The 19966-nt window shown below is 47.0% G+C and overlaps 1 protein-coding gene across 3 annotated transcripts in view; it reads right to left on the reverse strand.

Moving 5' to 3' along the window:
* The window catches only part of TRAPPC9 (trafficking protein particle complex subunit 9), a 321573-nt gene that overhangs the window by 107864 nt on the left and 193743 nt on the right, over positions 1 to 19966 (reverse strand). For all 3 annotated transcript variants that reach the window (XM_039845905.1, XM_039845906.1, XM_039845908.1), the window contains one exon: positions 8291 to 8433. In XM_039845905.1, the coding sequence (XP_039701839.1) occupies positions 8291 to 8433 (143 nt within the window). The remainder of the gene's footprint in view (positions 1 to 8290; positions 8434 to 19966) is intronic.

Here is a 19966-nt window from a genome sequence, read left to right on the forward strand (position 1 = left end):
ATTAAAAAATAAACACCACAACGATCTTGATGAGCCCGAGTGCGTGAAGCTTATTCTGAACTCCAGTTTTTCTGTGTAATGACTGTAACGTCTTAAGCAAGTCATTTCATTTCTCTGAGCCTCAGTGTCCCCATTGAGACAAGAATGGAATTATTAGGAGGCTCCACCAACAAAAAAAATTAAGTGAAAGTGCTTCACGAAATTACAAGTAGGATATTATTGCGTAAGCATGAGGGGCGGGTGCTGTTGTTAGCTGGGCTGCTGCCGTGGAGCAGTCAAGGAAAAGCATCCCGCTCTGCCAGCCAAGCGATCCGGCCGATTACTCAATACGGACTCAGCTAGGGCCGAGCATGAGGCATTTCCACGCCAGGGACTGCATCAGTCTGAAATCCGTGGCAGCGAAGCCAGAGAGCAGGTGTGGCTCTTCCCTCGAGGCCACCCGCTGGCTGGCGGGCCTGCGACGGGCCACACGTCGGAGTTCCTTCACTCCTGGGAGTGCGACGGAGTACGTGAACACAGCCAAGACAGGTAGTCGGGCCGCAGGCACCTCGGGCCACATTCCCGGGGTCTTTTAAAATTCTATAAGCCTGCCTAGTTTCTCATTCTGTCTTCTTTCCAGAAAAGAAGAAAAATAGTAGCCAGTTTCAGGATGGAGAGCTTCCCTGTACGTCTTAAGCCAAGACCTTAATTCAGCCGAAAGCGAAGGAAAAACAGAACGCGGGCTCCAAATGTGCTTCTGGTGACAGAAGTTCACTGTCCCCTCTACCACGCTGAGCTCCTGAGCTCTCGAAGCTCCTCAAAGACCGTGACTGACTCCCCGTCCGGCAAACCAGGGTTTCTCAAAGCGTAACGCAAGGACCGCCTGGAGCACGCGCGTGGCTCCGGAGGAGCCAGGCCGACAGGTGGGGAAGGGCCGGCTACCAGGCCTTGGACGTGCTGAGGTGAGCGATGGCCTGCGGAAGCCGTGGGGGCAGCTGCCGCGGGCTGGTACGTGTTGCCACCACTGACTCATCCCCGTCCCAAGAACGTGGCACACAGTGGTTGCATGAATGTGGTCACACACACGAGAAAAATGACAACCACCATTTCCAATGATCTACCTTGTGTCAGGCACTGTATGAGACACTTTATGTACCACCAGCGGTCCCCAACCCTTTTGGCACCAGGGACCGGTGCTCCTGTGACAATCTAACGCCCGATGATCTGAGGCGGAGCTGAGGCGGTGATGCTATCGCTGGGAGTGACTTCGCTCACTCACCTGCCCGTCGCTCACCTCCTGCTGTGCAGCCCAGTTCCTAACAGGCCACAGACCGGCACCGGTCTGCAGACTGGGGGTTAGGGACCCCTGCTCACCACGACCCTGCAAGACCACTGTTGTTTCTATGTCAAGATGAAGGAAAGATGATGCTTAAAGAAACATGGATGACTTGCTCAAGACCACAGAGCATTTCGGCAGTAGAATCAGAGTTTGAAATCAGATGCAGATATGCCAGATTCTGAATCCTGTGGTTTGTAAAATTTCTAAATTGTTGTTAAATTCAAAACCAATTTAATAAAGAAATTCAGCAACTTAACGAAGATCGGCCATGGTGAAGCCCAGCATTAAGACGGCCTGGACTTCGTGTCTGTGCCCCCCGGAGTTGAGCGGTGCCCCACCGCCCTGCAGGCGAAATGGAATTTTTCTAAATGGCCGGGATTCGTGCGGTGATATGTCAAGCGCCGTGATTTCTGTTAACGATGTAATAACCGTCACACCCCCTCACCCCGCTCGGAGGGGTGTTGTTCCCACACCGCTCGTGGCAGCAATGTCTAAGATCAAGTCATTTACCCGCACGAGCCAGCTTCCCCTGAGGGAGGCTCAGCCAGGGTGACAAGGCCCAACCCATTCCAGCTCGTCCCTAACGACGCTCCCAGGCAGCTCTGTGTAAAGCGTGACCCTCGAAAGTGATTGATCGCCTAAATAAAAGTCGACCGAGACCTGCGAGCACCCCGAGGGAGAAGGGGGCAAGAACAATGTGTACCTCCTCTGCTGATGAGCGGGCGGCCGCTGCAGTGAGACACGGGAAGAGAAAGAGAGACACTTACAAAGACACGGCGGGGGTGAAGGGCCCCCGAGCACCGGAGCCAGGGCCCTGGGCTCCCAGTTCAGGGGACGTGGGGCAGAGGGCACTGGGTCTGGCGCCAAGGAGGCCACAATTCCTCTGGGTGACACGTCATCAAGGAAGGAGAGGCCAATGACTTGCCGAGAACTGGGGGGAATAGGGCCATCTTGACCACCTGTGACCATGACTGCCCAGCTGGACTGGCTCCTTCCGTGTCCACGTTTAACTCACGTTTCTCGAAAGACTAAATGCTTGATAAAGTGTCTTAAGCATCTTACCTCTTCTCTGTGTGGCACTGAGAATGTAATCTGGAGACTAAAGAACAATTACCGACTTCCTTGTGTTCCACCTTATGCCAACCATCTGCACTCACAGTGGCCCAGGAATAACATTTTGCTGTGGAGAGCTGTCACGACGTTATCAGTAAACAACTGCTCTGCTGATAAATCCAAAAAGAAAAAAGGCCATAATCCAAATCGCATCACTTCCTTCCACCCCTTAACATGCAGCACGGGGTGAGTTACGTTACATCTCCAGACACTGACGCCAACTTCGACGGGTTCCCTGCAGTTTGCATGGGACGCTGGGCACAAGGACACTCCCAGAATAGAGCGGGCCTTAAAGAAACAGGATTTCCCTTCCCTCTTCCTCTTCCAGGACGTGACCATGAAAAAACTTAATGAGAAAAACTGCATAAATTATCAATATTAGTGAGAAGAGCCGACACACACACTATCCCGGGAGCCAGTGACTTAATATCTGTCGAGCACTTTCCAGCAACTAAGGGCCATTTGTATAGCTCCCTTTGTGAAATATCCGTCCAAGCCTCTTGCCCATTTTTTATATTTGTCTCTTTAGTATTTATTTTTAGGACTTCATTACATATATTGGATATAAGGCTTTTGTTGCATAAATGTATTGCAAATATTTTCTCCCAGTGTGTAGCTTACCTTTTGAGAGCAGCAAGTTTTTAATTTTCATAAAATCCATCTTATCAACTTTTTATTTAATGGTTAGTAGTGTCTGAGCCCATCTGAGAAATCTTTGTCCCAAAGTCACAAAGATACTCTGCTACCTTTCCTCGGAAGAATTCTGAGGTCTCTTTGTTTAGGTCCAGAATCCATCTCAAACGAATGTCTGTGATGTGATGTAGGGTTAGAGTTTATTCCCCCCACATATCCAGTTCTTTCAGCACCGTTTGTTGAAAAGACTTTTCATTCCACATAAAATGGTTTTCATACCTTTTAAGAATTAACGATCATGTATGAGCGAGTCTATTTCTGGACTGTCTGTTGTGGTCCATTGGCCCCTTTGTCTGTCCTCTCCACAACAGCACCCTCTCTCGGTCACTTTACGCTGAGTCCTAACGTCACATGGCCTAAGTCTTCCAGCTTTGCTCTTTTTTTGTCAAGTTATTTGCCTATTCCATTGGCAACAGGCTGTTCCATCATGAAATAAGTTTAAAAACAGTTTATCAATTTCCACCCCCCACTCCCGGGGGGGATTAAAAAAAAACCCCTGCTGAGATTCTGATTGGGATTGCACTGAATTTATAATCAAATTTAGGAAAACTGGCATCTTAGTAGTAATTGACTCTTCTAATCAATAAGCATGGTATATCTCTCCAATTGTCTTCTTTAATTTCCCTAATCTGTGATTTCTCATTTTCAAGATAGAGATAATATTTTTTAATAATTTATCTCCAAGTGTTTTATGTTTTTATAGTAATGCATATATTACTTTCAAAATTTCATTTTTAAATTGTTAGTTGCTACTATGTAAAAATGCAGTCGATTTCTGAATATTAACATGGTATCCCACAATCTTGCTAATTTGACTTATTAGTTGGAATTATTTCTTTGGGGTAGTAGATCGCTTAGGATACTTATGTACATGATCACATATATCATGAAAATCCATGTGACTAACCATAACTGTACTTTTTCATTTCCAATTGTTATCGCTTTCTTATCGCTCTGAGCATGACTGGCAGAAAAATAATGAACACGGTGGTAAGAGCAGATGCACCTGCCTTGCTCCTGGTTGTAGACAGTGCCCCGCCTTTCACTACTAAGTACGATTTAACTACTCAACTCCAGGGTTTCCGTAGGTGCCCTTCATCAGGCTGTGGGAGTTCTCGTCTACACCTGGCTTACTGAGAGTTTCTATCATAAGTAAGTGTTAAATTCTGTCAGACAATTTGCTTCATCAGCTGACATGCTCTCACTGTTTTTCTCCTTTATTTTGGGAATATGGTAAATTCTACCGACTGCTTTTTCAGTGGTAAAACCTTACGTTGCTGGGTGAAACCTGAATTGGCCGTGTTGCATTATCCCTTTTATGTACTGCTGGAGTTGATTTCTCAATATTGTTTTGCATTTTTACAATTATATACATATGAGGACACTGGTCTAAATTTTCATTTTCTCTTAATGCCTCTGGGTTTGGTGTCAGGGTGAAGCTAGTGTCATAAAATGGAGGCTGGAAGTATTCCTTGTCTATTTTCTGGAAGAGTTTTTTTGTAAAAATGGTATTTCCTTCTTAAAAGCTTGGTGTACTTCATAGTGAAGCCATCTGAGCCTAGAGTTCCCTTCATGGAAATTTTTAAATTAAGCATTTAAACTCTTTGATATGTGACTATCTCAAGGCTTCTCTTTCTTCTTATGTTAATTTTAGTAATTTGTGTCTCTCTGAAAATTTTTCCATTTCATTTAAGTTGTCAAATTTACTGGAATCTAATTTTTCATAATATACTTTTATTATCTCAGTGTCTCCGGAATCCGTGGTGATGGCCCTTTTTTCATTCTCATTATTAATACTTTGTGTTCTCTCAATTTTTAAAATTCTGATCATCCCGGTTGTCCTTTAATTTCATTAATCTTTTCAAAGAATCAATTTTTGGTTTCACCGACTTCACATATTATTTTTTCATTTTCTACGTCATTGATATCCACATTTTTTTTTTTTACTTCTGTTTATTCTGAGTACATTTTGCTCTTTTTAATTTTTTTAATCTAACTTGGGCACTTAAATCACTGATGCTAAGCCATTCGACTTTTCTAATATAAACATTTAATGTCCTATAATTATAAGCTGGAATTGTTTACTTGAACTATGTAATTTTTTATATTTTCACTGTTTTTCTGCTTGTTCTATCAATTACTGAGAGACAAGTGTTAAAATATCCAACTATAATTGTGGTGTTTTCCACTTCTCCCTTCAGATGTCAGTTTTTATCTTGAAGTTACGCTTTCAAGTGCATTTGCATTTAGGATTGCTAGGTGTCCTTGACGACTTGAACCTTCTATTATTACAAATTATCCTCTCTGTCTCTTTTGCTCCTGAAAGTCAACCTGTTTGCTATGCATACACCCATGCCGACTTTCTCATGATTAGTGTATCCATGGCACATTTTTTTCCTCTATATTTTTGCTTTCCAATGGTGCATATTTAATGTTTCTTGCAGAACATATAGTAGGCTGTAGGTTTTTTATACAGCCTGACAATTTCCACTTTTAAATGCACTGTGTAGTCCAATGACATTTAGGGTACTTCTTGGTACAGTTAAGTCTACCACGTCGCTATTTGTGTCCTATTTGACTATATGTTCCTGGTTCTTTTCTCCTCCTTTCTTGACATTTCTTTCTTCCTTTTTGAATTAAGTATTCTTCAGTATTCTATTTTATCCCTTCTGGCTGATTATCCTTAAATGGTTGCTCAGGGGTTTACAATATGCGTCTTTAACTTACCCCAGTCTCACCACAAACAACATGACACAGTTTGCATATAAGAACTTCCATCCCCTCCTCCTTTTCTCTTTCATTTCTTTGTGCTTTTTGTTTCATATTTTACTTCTGCATATGAGAGACACAGAAATTAAATGTATCATTCCTTCTTTAAACAGTCAATAGTCTTTTAAAGAAATTAAGAGGTGAGGGGAAGAAATCTTTGATATTTATTTCCGTATTTATGATGTCTGAGATTCGTCATTCCTTAATGTAGATCCGAACTTCCACGTGGTATCACTGCTGCCTGATGAGCTTCTATCAGGCCGATGAAACACAAAGACCGTGACCTTCCCATCTCTTAGCTCAGTGCATGCTTGGAATAGCACTTGAAACATTAAAAGTGTTGTTTTAAAAGTTCAGTCTGGTAAGTGCTTCATTAGAAGTATATGGACTGGACAGGGGGGCCCACAGAAGGACCCACCCACTCAGCCAAGTCACGTTCAGAAAAATTTTACTAAAATGGTAATACAGATCATTAACGACAGAGACGTTTTCCCGAAGGTTAAGTGAAGGGAAGACAGGTTAAGAAAAAGAACAGTGGTAGAAAAAGATGCACGTGAAGGCACATTGGAATAAACTGTCTTGACACATCCTGGTGACGATGACAAGCAGGTGTCTTTCTCAGGAGGTGTGGAGGACCGGGGTAAACAGGCTGAACAGGAAGGGCTAGGCCAGACTTCGAGGCACCTCGAACAGCCCAGGAGGGACTGCGGGTTTATCTCACAGGCGCCGGGAAAGGCTCCGAGCCAGTGGGATGACGCAGGAGCCAGAGGGAGGCGCGGGGCCGAGTGGGCGAACGTCGAGGAGTCGCACAGAACGCCGTGCGGCGGGGCGCCGGGGCCGTCAGGAGACACAGCCCGGGTTCGATCCACAGGGCCTGGGGGTCCATCGGACTTCGTAGGAATGGAGGGGGAGAACAGAGGGGACCAAATCTCAACCCAAGAGCAGAGGAAAGAAAGCGGAGCAGGGTCAACGGGCTGGGCGGCCAGGAGCCAGGCAGCAGCCGAGCGCACTGCCGGCCCCGCCGGGCGCCCTCGCGCCGTGCCACCTGGCTGCGCCTGTCTCACCTGAAACTGTCGTTTACAGCTGCAGGGGCCATGACACGGAAGCCAGGTACGGAGAGGCGGAAACAACCCCACTCAGTGACAACCTGTGCTGCTTCCAAGAACCAGTTATGTGAGCGGTGACGGCAGGAGGTGGGGGACGAGAAAGACACACCCCAGGTTTACAACGGGGCAGGCCTAACGCCCGGAAAGCGCCCGGGGGAGCCTGGGAGCGTGCGGCGGCCGTCCCTGCCCAGCGTCCCCGGGGCAAGTGCTTGGATGCTTGATGCGAACTTAAAGCAGAGGCCAGCTGAGCAACTGACCACTACTCGCGGACTGAAAAAGTGACAGAAAAAGTGACAGATGACGAAATGTGATGCTAAAAAGCCCAAGCTAAGCCTCTCATGCTCACAGAAGCCATTCCCCAATGGCCGGGAAGACAGACTCTCCCACGAACCGAAACTGCACCTGCCATCTGGGGCTGCGACACTCTACGGGGAGCTTTACGTCAATGTCCACACAGGCGACGACACCCCTCCGCTTTCCCCGTGGAACAGGGAGCCGACGGGGGTGCAGTGATGCTCTCTCCCCGGGTCAAGGCTACTCAGGTGCGTGTGTGTCACCACGGCTGCCTTCACTCTGCCCAGAGCATCAATGCTACCCGCTCCGGCCCACCCGCAGCGCATGGCACCAGGGGATGTGGAAGTGTGGGCGTGCTCAGTGGGGACCAGCACCCGCTCTGCGAAGGCTGCTGGCCGCCGGCAGGGACCTGAGCGGCACAGGTCTCCAGGGGGCTGCACTTCGCCCAGCACTTCCGGCACCCCCGCCCCGACTCCCAGTTCACCGAAGGTCAAAGTTTTGGATGAAGAACTGTCATCCCCCCGCCAACTTACAGAAGCATCCCTCCAGTACCCCCAGCCATTCTGGGCCTGAAGTGAACGTGATGCCCGATTTCCTCCCCCCAAGGGAAGACTAGGCCTGGGGACGGAAGTGGGAGACAGAGGCTCAGGGCAAGACAGGCTTGCTGGGCACAAATGACTGGATGCTCTGGACGGCTGGGGGCTGTGAAGCGGGGTGCCGAGATGCTGGACAGCCTGGCCCGCACGTGAAGTCTCACTGGATGCCAGGAGTGACATAGAAAGAGACACTAGACTCCCCCAGGAGTCCCCAAGGCAGGTGGCCACCTGCTGAGTGCCCTGCTAACAGGACAACAGTACCAGGCCGGGGCCAGGACCAGGCTCCAGGCAAGTGCATGAGGCGGGGCTGAGCAATCGGGTCTGACGGGAGCGGGACCAAGATGAACACCAAGGTCAGAATCCCAGAAGCAGCACCATCGGACTCCAGAGAGACCGTTTACCTGGTCGCCGGCAGAGTGCTGACGCGGGTGAAGAACACGGACGGCTCGACCTCCACGTGCAGCCCCAGGGACAGGCTCCTGTAGTACCCTTCGACGTGGCCCGGGCCTCCGGAGTATTTGAAATTCAAGATCGCTTCCAGGGTCTAAAAAGAGGTAAAAATGATGTCAGCGCACTGCAGCTGATCGGCGCTCCCCCAGGACGCGGGCTTTGCTCAGGTGAGGCAGACGATAACCCCAAAGGGTAAAGTCATCAGCTCGGGGCGACTGTCACGCCAGGGTGACAGCCGGCACCATCTCTCCTGTGATGCTCTGAGCCCAGATATGCAAACGAAAAGGGGCTCCCAAACTATCCTGTGGCTGGATACAGCATTTGAGAGAGAAAAGCCCACTTTGATCAGCATCACTTAAACACACATAATCGGCGGGAGTGAGGGGGCACTTCCACGAGGGAGGTAGATCGTGGCTCCCAGGCCAACATCCTCTGAACCCATCGAGAAATGAGGTCACAGGCTGACCACGAGCCAGCGGCCAAGGAGAGACGAGCCCTTCTAAGAGGGACAGGGTGAGGACACCGTGTCACCGGGGGCAGAGCCAGCCACCACACAGCCAACAGAAAGAGATCAGCTCGAGCGTTCGTGAACTGCCTGCGCTGAGCGGGGCCCTCTAGGTGGCCCAGGCATGCAGGGAAGGTAAGAAACCAAACCCCGGCCCCCGGTCCGTGCCCATCCAGACCCTTCTCTCCCGTGAAGCGAACCTCCGAGCTTCTGGAGGAGGGGTGGCAAGTGCCAGGGGCACCGAGGCAGAGTGAAACACGTGACTCCAGCGGGGCCTTGAAAAGCTGGGGCGAGAGCCTGGGGCCAGCCCCCTGCCCGGCCCCCACGCCAGTGCCATCGGAGGGCTCCTGCCACTGGGCGCGTCATCTCGCCGTTCTCAGACTTGGCTTCTCAAGTGTTCAGCGGGGACAATAACGAAGACCTTTCAGAGGCATGAACGAGTTGAATAAATGCCCGTCTCCGTCGGCTCCGTCGCCGTCGGACACCGACGCCACGTGGCTGACACCGGGGGGAAATGCGGAATGGACCTCAGCACCGTTTCTTTCATTTTATTCACCGTTTTTTTAATGGTCAAACACACATAACGTAAATAAGACCATTTGGACTATTTTGAAATGTACATTTCCGTGTACAGTTGGTGGCTGTGCCACCAACACCGTCATCCTCCCAAACGGAAACCCTGTCCCCGTTGAACCCCAGCTCCCTATTTCCTCCTGCCCCCGCCGCTCGCACCACCCTTCTCTCTCTGCCTCTGAATCTGATGACTCTAAAAGCCTCTTATAAATTATTCCATTATGTGCGTGGGCCGCGTGTGCGTCTCCACCCATCCATCCATGAACCTCCCCGTGCTCCCCCTGTGGTACTGTGAATAATGCTATGAACCCAGGTGCACCAGTATCTGTCCTGAGACCTTGCTCTCAATTCTCTTGGGTATACGATTATTTATACGTATATTTATTATTTTAGAAGTCACCATACCATTTTCCACAGTGGCTGGACAACTTTATAGTCTCACCAGCAGTGCACAGGGGTTCCAATTTCTCCACATCCTTGTACATTTGTTATTTTCTGCTTTTGGTTTTTTGGTTTTTTTTTTCCTTAATAATAGCCCTCCTAACGGGTGTGAAGCAGCATCTCACTTTGATTTTGATTTGCATTTTCCTAATGACAGGTGACACTGAGCATCTTTTCATGTGCTTACTGGCCACCTGTTATTGTCCCTAGAGAACGGTCTGTTCCAGGCCTTCCGGCCCCTTGTGAAAGGCCACCTCCCGCCACTCCCCAGGGTGTCCTCATGCCATGTGCTTACAGGTTCCCTTCGACTGCTGCCACCAGGAGTGCCCCCCACTAACTTTTCCACCTATGAGTGCTGCTCCACCCTTGGGGCTCAGAGAAAGCCACGCCTCCTCCAGGAAGAAGACTTCAGTCCTCCGCACTTATAAAGGCCCCAGTGAAATACAGATTGTTTTTAATATGCAAGGATATTTTGGACTCACCAAAACCACAAATCCTTTTGCAAAAGCATAAAGCTCTGTGCTATCACCTCGAAAGGACCTCCTGTGAACGTGTCTTACGCTTTTTGAAAACCACCTTGTCATCAGCAGAAGGTGAGACCCCACACCTCACACATCTCAATAAGCCTTTCTGAATCCAAGTGACTTCCATTTGTTTGGTCTGTTGTTTTATTCGTCTTCAAACACTTCCTGGAGACTTTCTGAGTGCTTATTAAAGCCCTGTGCTTATTAGAACAAGGTGAATAGGTGTGGTCGCTGATCTCGGAAAATTCAGAAAAGGCTGAGTGAATAAATGTCTGAATAAATTAACTGAATTGAACAACTGTGCCAACCTCTCACCCAACACACGTACAGCAGCTTCCACGAACTGCAGGTACGCTGGTCAAGAAAACAAACAGATTCTCAATGATGCTCTTGCAAAGCCAAAACCTGTGACAGTAACAGAAAAATGTCACACTGGCTTTTTTTCATTTTTTTAGGTACACTTGAAAGTCGCCTCCAGAGAGTGATTAGTAGAAATCATCTGGGAACTGAGCAAAAAACAGAGATAGGTAACGTTCAAGTATCATGTAACGGAGATGAAATAGTCTGTCTTTCTATGTTTTTGGAATTGGCTGTTTCTTTGCTCTGCAGAGAACCAAGAAAAAGATACAAGTATGGAGAAAATATCTGTCTAATTTACGAAAATCAAGCACAAAAAGGTTTTGTGAAATTGAGTATTACTGCCTTTCTTCTTTGATTTTAAAAAAAAAAGCTTCCTTGGACACATAAAATTTGAATATTTTAATAAAACCATGAAGTGAGTTCATGAGGCAAGACACAGGATGCTCAAGTTTCTCAATCAAAACAGAAGGAGAAGCACTGCTCTGCCGTGAGACTCCTTTCTTAGAGCCTGCCGCTGTCTTCCCTTTGAGAAGAAGTCCATCCCAAACGTCAGTAATGGGCAAAGAACTACAGAAGAAATATTTTCTAGGCATACAGCTGATTGAGCTAAAACGAAAGGTCTTTCAATGGCTGCCTTTAATTGAGCACTTACTCAGTGCCAAACGCTATGCTAAGTGATCCACGCACATTGCCTCTAACATGCGCAAGGAAAGTCCTGTTTTCAGGCACAGGCTCAGAGCAGTCAGGTGTCTGTTCCAATCCACACACCGGGGGAGCGGCACCTCCAGGATGTAAGCACAGAGCTGGGTGGCTCTACAGCCCGCTCCTTGCCTTTTATACAGACTGCTCAGAATAGCACTCGGACACCCATCTGATCATGCACTCACTGACCCTGGGTGACCTACTGCAGGGTAAGGGACTACGGCAGAAACAGTACCAGCCTCGAGGGGCTCAAGTCTAGTCAAAGACACGAGCCCGGAAACATCGAATGTAAATTGTGTCATATCACAGAGAAGCAACGGAGGATGTGAGGATTCAGAGGAAAGGACCGTGCGTGCCTGGTGGGCAGGAGTGGACAGAAAGGAACAATGACCCAGCCAGGAAGACGGGGTCAGGCAACTGTGAAACTGAAAACTGACACAGAATAGAGAAGCATCGATTAAACCGAAGCAGACTAGTTCCTGAAAATATCGATGGCAGCGGCGACCCTCTAAATCAAGCTCATTGAGGAAGAAGAGAAACTAATCACCAATATCGAGAATGAAACCGAATATCAGTAGTGCAGATCTTACATGCAGTAAAATGATAATAAAGAAATGATGTAAATAATTTAGTGCCAATAGATCCAACAGCAGATAAAATGGGCACATTACCCAACGGACTCAAGAAGAAATAGAAAGCCTGAAGAGCCTCGTAGCAATTGAAGAAGACACTGGGTTCATAATTAAAAACACCCTCCTGAAAGAAGCTCCAAGCGCTCAGATGGTTTCCCAGCTGGATTTCATCAAACCTTCATCAGCGATAACACCAATTTTACACAAACGTCTTCAGAAAAATAAGGAGAAAACACCCCCATTCTTTTCATGAGGCCAAAATCAGACAGAGTTTACACGGGAAAAACCACAGGCCTAAATTCCACATGAATTTAGATGTAAAAACCCGTAACAAAATACTACTGAATCGAATTCAGTAATCTATAAGACGGATAACACATCAGGACCAAGTAAGTTTATCTCAATAATACGAGGTTGGTTTAACATCAGAAACTCAATCAATGCCATTCACCATATTAAAGGACCATGGACCAAGACCAAAAAGGCCACATGATCATCTTGATAGCTTCAGAAAATGCAGTTGACAAAATTCAAAACCCTTTTATGAATTAAAACAAACAAACAAACAAACCTCAGCAAGCTAGGCATGAAAAAGAACAACCTGGGAAAAGTCACGTCCCTCCTCTAGAGCTCAAGGTCCTCGCCTGTAAAATCAGAGTTCTGCCAGTGTAGCCTGAGGCTCTTATCAACTTCTGTAAGAACCGCTGCTGGTCATTCTGTATTACTAACCTGCCATGATTTCTAACCTGACTTAGGCTCTTGCCAGAGAAAAGCAATCACCCTGTACAGCATCCTAACTAATTTGTGTGTCTAAGAAAGAGATCTCTGATTATTTTAAAGACCTCGACTGGACCTTTCTCTCACAAATTTTCTGCTTTATTCCTGGGATGTGATGTAGTAATAATCGTGATGCGATTCACTTAATAAGTCAAGCATGCAAGACCAGAGGTCCCAGCTGGGGCTCATTCCCCAAGAGACCAGCACTACAGTTTACTTAAGGTCAATGAAACATACAAATGAAAGCCATACCATTCCTTTCCAGTTAGTTAACACTTTCAGCCAAGGTCTTTCTTCAGTGTTAATTATGCCTTAAAGATGTCAAGTGACTACAAATTAATGGTGCATCCACAGTAATGCAGAAATCAGTTTGAGCAGTACCAGCCATCAAAACAACTCCTACTCAAGAGGCCTAGAAGTCTCTCATTGGCTGAGAAGGGTCAGGACAGCAGATCCAGATGGAAGAGGATGTGGCTGGGAACTGATCAAAGGCTACAGCAAACATCTGATTTGGAGTACCAAGAAATGCGGCCATGTTCATGCCTACGTGTGTATGTGTGAAGTACATATTCATATCATTTGACTATTTTTTTTAATTAACCTGTCAGTCTTTCTCCTTCCAGATTTCTAGGAGGTTTTCTATATTAAGGAAATTACTCCTTGCCTGTAATATAAATTGCAAATATTTTTCACAGCTGGACACTGTCCTTAGCTTTCTGAATGATATTTATGCCTCGCGGAAATTTTTAATTTTCTTCTAGTTAATGCATCAATCTTTCACGTCTCCTGCACTTTTCCGGGTCCTCAATCATGGTTATAAACACTCTCCACACTCCAAAGCTATAAAGTATAATTCTCCCATTTCCTTCTACTAAAGTTTAGCTTTTAAACTTTTAACTTTGATATTATCTCAAAATGACAGAAAAATACAAAAGAATTCCCAATTCAAAACTTGTTCACATTTTGTTCTATTATTTTATAATTCTCAGTCTCTCTCTTGCAGATAGACAGACGATGGATGGATGGATGGATGGATATACGGACGGACAGAAGGACGGACAGACAGACAGATGGTATCCACAAAGTTTCTCCATTGTTTAGTTCCATTTTCCTTTAGCAATCAGGAAGTAATTTGTGTGGAGATGCTTTGAGAATTGATAGAGATCTGATTCCTCATTAAATTTTCGCCCACTGGTTTTAGCATCATTGATAATTTTCTAACAACATCATTCATTCCATATGACGGAGAGCTTTTTCCTCCCCCATTTATTTATTTGGTTGTTAATATCCACATGGATTCATGGACTCTTATTTTATCCAATGGGTTATAATCTGTTATTGTCACTATTCATGTTGATGCTCAGATTTTCCCAGGTTTGCCACCTGTTCAAGCTGCTGTGTCCCTTGACATGCCCTCATCATTCTTTAAGCCCTCCCTTACTTTACGGAATAACAAGATGTTCCAGAATCATCTTATCTCTTCCCTGCCCTGGGAATCAGCCAATTCTCTGGAGAGGACCGGATCTTTCCGGTGGGGAATGATAACGAGAAATGGGGGTTAGATGTGCTCGTGGCCCCTAAGGCGCTCTTGCTTCAAGGCTTTTTCAGTGAACGAACCTGAGAAATATGTACATTAAGTCCCCACTTAAAGTCGTAGAACCTAGGGCAATGTTATGTGAAATGCTGTATAACAAAACCAGTTTTACCATGGACTGATTGCTATACATGAGGGTTAGGTTCCTACGGCATTTCATCAACACTGCAATAAAACGCTGAACGAAATGACGGTACTCGAGGACCTGCTGTATGTTTATGTCTGCCTGGATATGCAGACATACAAATGCATGTTGGTATCTATTTCCACATCTCTTTCTATATAGATATGAATATAGGTGTATAAACGGAACAAAGATATAGAAATACATCACAAATAGGGAGTGTACAGTGATACCTCAAGCTCCAAACTTGTACCAGAAGATACATTCTAATTTCCCCTCTTTCCACATCTGTAACAACCTTCTCTGATTGTGAGAAATGTAGCTCCCATCATCCTCAATATATTTACTCAATTTCTCACACATAAAATACACAGAAAGAGGTCTCGTAATTGCTAATACATACTATTACAAAAAGCAAATCTTCCAACTAGAGTTCAGTATTTGTTAACATTTTCTTTTTAGTGTGAGGTAAACTTTATGTACAGTCAGGTATACAATTCAATGAGTTTTGACAAATGTATGCCCCACATCACTATCGGCCTGATAAAAACACAGAACATTTCCGTCAACCAGGAAGTTCCCTAGTGCCCCTACTTCCATAGACAACCACTTTTCTGAAAATGTTCACCAAAATAAATTTACCTTTTCTTGAATTTCACATAAATGGAATCATATAGTATGTTCTCTTTTAAAGCTGGCTCCCTTCATGCAGTAAGATGTTTGAGATTAATCCATGTTACTGTATGAATATGGATTCACATAGTGACAGCTTTACAGAGAGAGCTAATTTTTTTCATTGTTCATTAGTGTTCCATTGTATAAATATGCCACAATCTGTTTATCCATTCTCCAATTAATAGACATTTGAGTTGTTTTAAATTTGAGGATATTAAAAATCAAGCTACTATAAAACAAATTTTTGTGCAAGTTTTTTCGTGGATACATGCTTTTACTTCTCTTGGATAAATACTTAGGAGTAGAATCACTGGGTCACTAAGGCAGATATATATTTAACTTAGTAAGAAGGTACAGTTTTCAAATTAGGTTGACCATTTTACACCCCTACTAGCAATGTAAGAGTTCCGGCTGCTCCGGAACCTTGCCAACATCAGGTGTTGTCGATTTTATAAAATTGCAAATAAAATTATCATCATCCTAGCAGATGTGTGTCTCATTGTGGTATGAATCTGTGTTTCCAGCGAGGTATGTCCTATGCATGTCTGGGTTGCCAAGAGCGCATATGGAGAACGTCTGCAGTGAATAATCAACAAACACAGGACACGTGTAAACGGACGTGTGACTCTGGCTCATGCATACTGCTAAGTTAGCGGGCTCTGAAACAATACTGAAATAGAGTACACAGCGGCTAATTCAAGAGAGAGGTGGCCTGTCTTCATTCACGAATACCCCGCGTCAGGCATGACAGTGGCCAGAGGTGACGCCAAGCAAAAACGCGAAGGAAGGAGTAAGGGAGTGGGGCAAAGCAGTTGGTGGGAAGTGAGCTGTGCCAGCTTCTGCTCACTGTCAGATCCACGTGATCAGTTTCCACCTTCGGTTCGGGGTCAGGGAGAGGCGCTCCTTCCCGTGGGAGGCAGGCAGCTTCCCTCCACAGGACACAAGCCTTGACCAAGGGCCCCCAGAGGCAGAGCTCTCAGCATTCCGCCATTAAACCCCAGTGCCTGGGAATTCCATATCTTAGAACCCTGGCCCAATGCTGAGTGGGCCATAAGAGGCCATCCGATGTTAAAGCTGCGACAAGTCTGTCTTTGAGCTCATCAGCCTCAACATCCGCGCTCACACTGCTGCACCTTCACGATGACCCTAAAAGCATTCTAGCCACAGAATGTGGAATCTCAAACAAGCTCACTTTCACCGTACGCTGCCTCTGACAGGCACGGTGCCATGTGGTCTGTTAACCTGGGCTGAAAATATGAAGTTCATTTACTCAAATGGTGGAGACGTAATTCTGGCTTTACTCAAGGGAGGTATAAGAATCAGAAAGGCTTAATTCACAGAGAAGGAAGGATACTTGCTTGTTAATGAGGTTTAGCCAGGTTCTTATTTTGGGGAGCTATAAGTGCACCAAAAAGGCGAGATGGGGGAGAATTTCCAGTATACTAAGCGCTTGCTTGAATTACATGATTTTAAAAAGACACAGAATGATTTAACGTGCTCAATAGTCAAATAGTTAAAATGACAGCTACATTTAAATTCAACACTTGTGTACCAGCCATTAAAGCATGGAAGGCATCTGACTTCTCCTTCCCCAATTCTCACGTCCATGTCTTGACGAAAGACTCAATGTGAGGACATCTGAAGGTTCAGGGTAGAGGCTCTCTGACCCACCCTGCTCAGTAAACAGCTGCGTCTTTCACTGGGTGCCAGCCACGACCCTAAGACCTGATGGTGAAGACCAGGGTACGTGGACTGCGGTGTGTTAGGCACCTGCTCTAAGCAGGACAGCTTTGAACTCTAGAAGAGATCCCTCACTGACCTCTACATTGACCTTTTCGTTGATCTCTTCATTAAATATCTGCATGGTCTGTCCACTCCAGTATGATCCACCCACGACAAGTCTAAAGGGACCATCCAGATTGCAAATAGGAAGTTCTTGATCAATGGATAACTCATATCCATCTTCCTGGGGCAACAACACCCCTCTCCACACACACACACACACACACACACACACACACACACATCAAATGGAGTGCTGCTAATACTGAACATGTGTGGAATCTAGCTACCTTGAGGAGTGTGAGACTCACCTGATGGCTGGAACCAAAGGAATTAGCAAAGGAGAGGGAGAAAGTTCTCTTACATATGGCGAAACGTCCAAATTACTTAAGTCCTGTGAAGTGACGGGCTCTCTCAGTACAGGAGTGCGAACAATGAACAGCGGTTAAGCCTACACTGCACAGCAAAGGTGAAGGAAGTGACCTCAAGCCTGTTCTCCCCACACAAAGAATAAATTATTTTAGCTACAAAAAGTTCAAATTAAACAGGAGCCGTGGAATAATCAAGTCAGAAAACTTGCTTTTCACCTGGAAAGCTCAAGACCTGGAAAAGCGCGAGACGACTGCCCTGGACCAAGGCCAAGGCCCGTGGTCAGACCAGGCCCTCCCATCACACCAACCCCTGGGGGGACACCCTTCCCCATGCCCCTCCTCCACGTTGTCACACACCACCAAGGGGTGCCCAGGATAGCGATTAGATCTAGTCCAGCTTCTAGTCAGGGAAACAAACTAAAAAAAAACAACAACAAAAAACCGCCTTGGAACAAGGTCCGCTGGAAGGAGGGGCTGTGGACTGAGGTAGATACTCCTTAGCAAGCAGGAAGAAAGATTATCAACAAAGCGTTTTCTGGGGACAATTGGAAGCACCAGAATGCAATGTATAGTGCAAACCATCAGTGCACCAATGTCAGATTTCACAGATGTGACAATGGCACAGCGGGTCCTTGACTGACGACGTTTCGTTACAGCGTCGATGAGGAAAAGAATCAATTCCCAGTCGGCCCCGTTCGTGTGGGGCTGGCATGGCCGCCCACGTCCAGGTGGGCTCCTCTGGGCAGGTGAAGGGGTGTGTCTGAACTGTCCCAGCCTGCGTGAGTGTGGGCGCGTGTGAGTGGCCCAGTGACGGAAGGGCATCCTGTCCAGGGTGGGTCCTGCCTTGCACCCCAAGCTTCCAGGAGAGGCTCCAGGCCCCAAAGACCCTGAACTGGAATAAAGAGGTTGGAAATTAATGATCTTATCTGCTTGTATTCATCTTTCTTAAGTGAATGTATAGCTCGCATTTATTTTAATGTTTCATACTAGAAGTGTTTGGGGGCTTTGTTTAGAAATTTGGTGATGTTTTTTGTGACCAGAAATATGCCACAAGAATGTTGATATCGATCAGCCTGAAGCAAAATTGGGTTCCTTACACAGCTTTTTGCTTAGTCACAGTTTCCAAGGACCTACTGAGGACCTGGAGTGGGGACGCCCGTGCTGTGGTTGCTCAGGGAAGCGGCACCTTCTTGGGCACCGTGCGACGACGGACCTGAGGGGGACGACACCGAGTGTGCGCGCACCTACAAACAGCACCCGAAAGAAGGCGGAGCGAGCGCCTGTCTATCCCGCTATCCTTTCAACTCTGGGTTTGAAATTTTTCAAAGTAAATCGCTGAAGAAACCATGAGCAAATCAAAAACGCTGGAGCCCTGGACTTACAAAAATCACTGAAAACTCGTAAACTACGCAGTGACCTTGCTGAGCACGCAGTGCTCAGGTTCCGGGTTCCAGGTGCTTTCCTAAAAGACCCCTAACCCTCCCGGGAAGGCCTCGGTGTGGGTGCCACTGTCCCCTTTTCAGTGGAGACGTCTGGGGCTCAGCCAGGATTAAAGGACTCACCCGAGGCCATAGGGCCTTAGGGATCCCAGCTGGACTCTGCCCCTCGTCTCCCTGACCTCCAGGCCTGTGCTGTCTCTCTCGTGTGATGCCACCTCCTCAGATGCACTGACTCTGTCAAGAGTCAGTGGTCAATTGGGAAAGGGGCGTCTCCCAAAGCCAGCTGAGGCTAATCAGGTCACCAGGCAGTGACCGCTGCAAAGCCTCCCACCTTACGAGGCTCCGCGTCCTCCAGCGCTGGGCTGAACCAGATGTAATTTCTGCTGCTCTTTTCTGTTACTCAACAGCCTTCCTCGCCTCTGGCCTCTGCTTCTCTCCTACCCCAGCCAAATTCCTGCTGTAAACAGGAACTTTCCGCCCGCCGTGCCAGCAACGGCACCCCAACGGCACCCCTAGGCCCGGCTAGCGGGAGACGCTGGTCAGCATCTACCTCTCTCAGAACCTCGGTGCTTTATCTTCACAAAGGGATCAATTTAGTGCCGGCTTTCCAGAACCCTTTTTTCCAGCTCAGCTCGCCCAACAGGCCAAGAGCTGGAGCCCTGTCCTCTCTCTCTCTGCCCCCTGCAGACATCAGCTGTCCCCTCGCCCCGCCCTGGGGGTGGACACCAAGCAGCTGAGATGCGGAGGCCCTCTGTTGGGCTTCCGTCTGCAATGGCGAAAGCTGAATCCAGCCCTAGAGCTGCTGCTTCTAGTCTGTAAACTGCTCTTCCATTTCTGAGATCCCCCAGCACGACAGGAAAAGAGGGTAAAGAAAGGGAACTGTCTTTTAAAGACCACCTCCTACTCTGCGGCGAGTCCAGCTTTGTGTGCCCGTCGTGTGGGTGCAGCCTCAGAATAAGCCTGAGGAGAGCACAGCAGCCCGTGCAGATGAGGAAAAGGAGGCGCGAAGAGGATTAAGGGGCGCGTCCCAGGCCACACGTCTGTGGGAAAGACTTGCCAGCAGCCCCTTGCCCTTGTCCACACCCTGGGTCACAGGGGAAATGGCGTGGGGCAGCCCACTGGGCACAC

The sequence above is a fragment of the Pteropus medius genome, unplaced genomic scaffold (genome assembly GCF_902729225.1).
Source record: "Pteropus medius unplaced genomic scaffold, Ma_sr-lr_union100, whole genome shotgun sequence".
NCBI lineage: Eukaryota > Metazoa > Chordata > Mammalia > Chiroptera > Pteropodidae > Pteropus > Pteropus medius.